We start from the raw sequence: 3,863 nt of genomic DNA, 5'->3' as shown, positions 1-3,863 counted from the left end.
CTATCTATCTATCTATCTATCTATCTATCTATCTATCTATCTATCTATCTATCTATTTATCTGGACCCTGGCCGCAAGGACAAACAGACTGAAGAACAGCTTCTACCACAGGGCCGTTCTGGCCCTGAACACAGCAAAGACCTAAGTTCTGGGCCCTGGACAGTCTGGACGGCAGCTGCTGATTGATGGCAGCTGCTGGACTGAAAAAATCAGGTGTAGTGCTGAGGCACAAACATGTACATTTCAAGCCTGCAAACTGTGACACTTTAAATAAATGTGAAATAATACTATTGTGCAATATGACAACCCTAGGCGTCTATCTGTACAGTATAGTACAGTGGATAGTGTACATAGCCTTTATTTATGTAAACCAGCTCCTTCCCTTCTTGTGATTTTTTTTTTAAACGTTTTTTTTCCCCCCCTTTCCTAACACCAGGGGAGCCACCCCTCCTAAATTTCGTTGTTTGGTACTTGTACTGTAGCAATGACAATAAAGTCCATTCATTCATTCATTCATTCATTCATTCATTCATTCATCTATCTATCTATCTATCTATCTATCTATCTATCTATATATCTGTGTATCTGTCTATCTGTCTATCTGTCTATCTATCTATCTATCTATCTATCTATCTATCTATCTATCTATCTATCTATCTATCTATCTATCTATCTATCTATCTATCTATCTATCTATCTCAGAGTGTTTGTTCCGTGGTCAGAGTGTAACTATTAGTCCCAGGGTGGGGCTCACACACACACACACACACACACACACACACACGCACGCACACACACACACACACACACACACACACACACACACACACACACACACACACCCAAACACACACACACGCACACACACACACACATACACACACACACACACATACACACACGCACACACACGCACACGCACCCCCCCCCCACACACACACACACACGCACACACACGCACGCACGCACACGCCCCCCCCCCCCCCCACACACACACACACACCGTATATATGTATTAAAAACAAATCAACACATCAAAACGAGGATACTGCCTATAGACACTTGACAAGGAGACATGTATGTAGAAAAGCAGCGCGCCTATTGGCCACAAGCTGAGACTCACTCACCCAGAACACGAAGTTGAAGATGAACAGCAGGTACTTGACACACATCTCTCCGCCCGTCAGCAGCGCCATGGTGAGGAGGGATGTCCGGTTGTTGCGGTGTTGATAAACAGTGTGTGTGTGTGTGTGTGTGTGTGTGTGTGTGTGTGTGTAGTCTGATCGGTACCGTGTCCGGTAGGAGGAGGAGAGGAGGAGAGGAGGAGAGGAGGAGAGGAGCCTGGAGTAACGGGACGCTGACGGGACTGCTGGCCCGCGTGCTCCTCCGGGCGTATTTAGCGGCGCGCGCGCGGCGCACTCCCACCTCTGTGGTCGGAAGAGAGAGACGCGAATGACTCTTCTCTCTCTCTCTCTCTCTCTCTCTCTCTCTCTCTCTCTCTCTCTCTCTCTCTCTCTCTCTCTCTCTTTCTCTTTCTTTCTTTCTGTCTTTCTTTCTGTCACACAGAACTGTAGATGATCAAAGGTGGCTTATCAAGCCTGTTTTTCTGTAAGAACAAACATGAGGTCATGTTTGTCCACTCTTATTAACTGTTATCTCAGAAAGGATTGCAAGACAGATGCCATTTGAGTCAGGGCAGTGTGTGTGTGTGTGTGTGTGTGTGTGTGTGTGTGTGTGTGTGTGTGAGGTGATTCACTCTGACAGTGGCCTGTTAATTAAGGGGTTAGGATCAGTCTCTCTCTCTCTCTATAGGCTATAAGTCTGAGTCTGCCAGTGAGTCCTTGACAGACACACACACACACACACACACACACACACACGCATGCACACACACACACTCGCACACACGCACGCACACACACAAACACACGCGTGCACACACACACACACACACACACACACACACACACACACATGCGCATGGTGTCAGGGCTGGGGGGGTGACAGTGGCAGGGTGGGGGGGTGGTGATGACAGGGGGGAATGTAACTTGTCTCTCCCCAGGACAATGGCAGCAGTGTGTCTGTCAGCCCACTGTGTGTGTATACACATACAGTACACACACACACATACACACACACACACACACACACACACACACACACACACATACACACAAACACATTTCCGTGACTACAACTTTGTACCAAACCCCTCAGATTGACTCGCTACCCTCTAGCTGCTTTAACCATAACCTCAACCTTGACTTCCTGTTGACTGGCTCAAATGACAGCAGTGTGTCTGTCAGCCCACTGTGTGTGTATACACATACAGTACACACACACACATACACACACACACACACATACACACAAACACATTTCCGTGACTACAACTTTGTACCAAACCCCTCAGATTGACTCGCTACCCTCTAGCTGCTTTAACCATAACCTCAACCTTGACTTCCTGTTGACTGGCTCAAATGACCGTAGTCTTTACAATGGAAAGCTGCTATTTACACACAACGACCACTAGTTGGCCGAGGGTTAAGGAGGGTCCTGAAATGTTATCGAGTGCAAAGATATAACATTTGTTTTACTCCCAGGTAACACTTCTAGTGTTAACAGAGCCCAGAGTGTAGGGTTCGAGTAGCTCTAAGGTCTATTAACAGAGCCCAGAGTGTAGGGTTCGAGTAGCTCTAAGGTCTATTAACAGAGCCCAGAGTGGAGGGTTAGAGTAGCTCTAAGGTTGATTAACAGAGCCCAGAGTGTAGGGTTCGAGTAGCTCTAAGGTTGATTAACAGAGCCCAGAGTGTAGGGTTAGAGTAGCTCTACGGTTGATTAACAGAGCCCAGAGTGTAGGGTTAGAGTAGCTCTGAGGTCTATTAACAGAGCCCAGAGTGTAGGGTTAGAGTAGCTCTAAGGTTGATTAACAGAGCACAGAGTAGCTCTCAGGCCTATTAACAGAGCCCAGAGTTAGTGTAGGTTAGAGTTCCTCTAGAACATCCACCACAGAGGATGTGTGTGTGTGTGTGTGTGTGTATTTTCTATGTCCACATGTTGTATGTTGTACAGTTCTATGCCTTTTTCTGTAGAAAAAACAAACCTGTTTGTGTAACTGTTATTGTGTGTGTGTGTGTGTGTATGTGTGTGTGTGTGTGTGTGTGTGTGTGTGTGTGTGTGTAACCCCAATAAATACCTTGGATGGACAAATGGCCTGGGTGGTGGTGGTCACCCCCAATAAATACCTCAGATGCTTATATCGACCCCCGGTGAAGGACATTGTTGTTTCAGGGCCGACTTGTTTTCAAAGTGGCTCTGGTCGTCACGGCGACCATCGCCAGGCGACCAGATGGCTGTTTACCATCTGAGTGCGCTATCCTCCCATGTCTACCTCCACCAGCCTCCCCTGTCCTCCCATGTCTACCTCCACCAGCCTCCCCTGTCCTCCCATGTCTACCTCCCCAGCCTCCCCTGTCCTCCCATGTCTACCTCCCCCAGCCTCCTCTGGCCTCCCATGTCTACCTCCCCCAGTCTCCCCTGTCCTCCCATGTCTACCTCCCCTGTCCTCCCATGTCTACCTCCCCCAGTCTCCCCTGTCCTCCCATGTCTACCTCCCCCAGCCTCCTCTGGCCTCCCATGTCTACCTCCCCCAGTCTCCCCTGTCCTCCCATGTCCTCCCATGTCTACCTCCCCTGTCCTCCCATGTCTACCTCCCCCAGTCTCCCCTGTCCTCCCATGTCTACCTCCACCAGCCTCCCCTGTCCTCCCATGTCTACCTCCACCAGCCTCCCCTGTCCTCCCATGTCTACCTCCACCAGCTTCCCCTGTCCTCCCATGTCTACCTCTACCAGCCTCCCCTGTCC

At 49.1% G+C, this 3,863-nt stretch overlaps 1 protein-coding gene across 1 annotated transcript in view; it reads right to left on the bottom strand.

Moving 5' to 3' along the window:
- Positions 1-1,196, bottom strand: part of cd9b (CD9 molecule b) — a gene marked incomplete at both ends in the record, with an annotated part of 18,914 nt that extends 17,718 nt beyond the window's left edge. Inside the window, 1 exon segment of the mRNA XM_080538704.1 lies at positions 1,128-1,196. Within this exon segment, the coding sequence (XP_080394830.1) occupies positions 1,128-1,196 (69 nt within the window).
- Positions 1,197-3,863: the final 2,667 nt, after the last annotated feature.

This window comes from Nansenia antarctica (assembly GCF_963989245.1).
Source record: "Nansenia antarctica genome assembly, chromosome: 8".
NCBI classification, from domain to species: domain Eukaryota; kingdom Metazoa; phylum Chordata; class Actinopteri; order Argentiniformes; family Microstomatidae; genus Nansenia; species Nansenia antarctica.
This window is presented reverse-complemented; position numbering and strand designations above follow the sequence as displayed.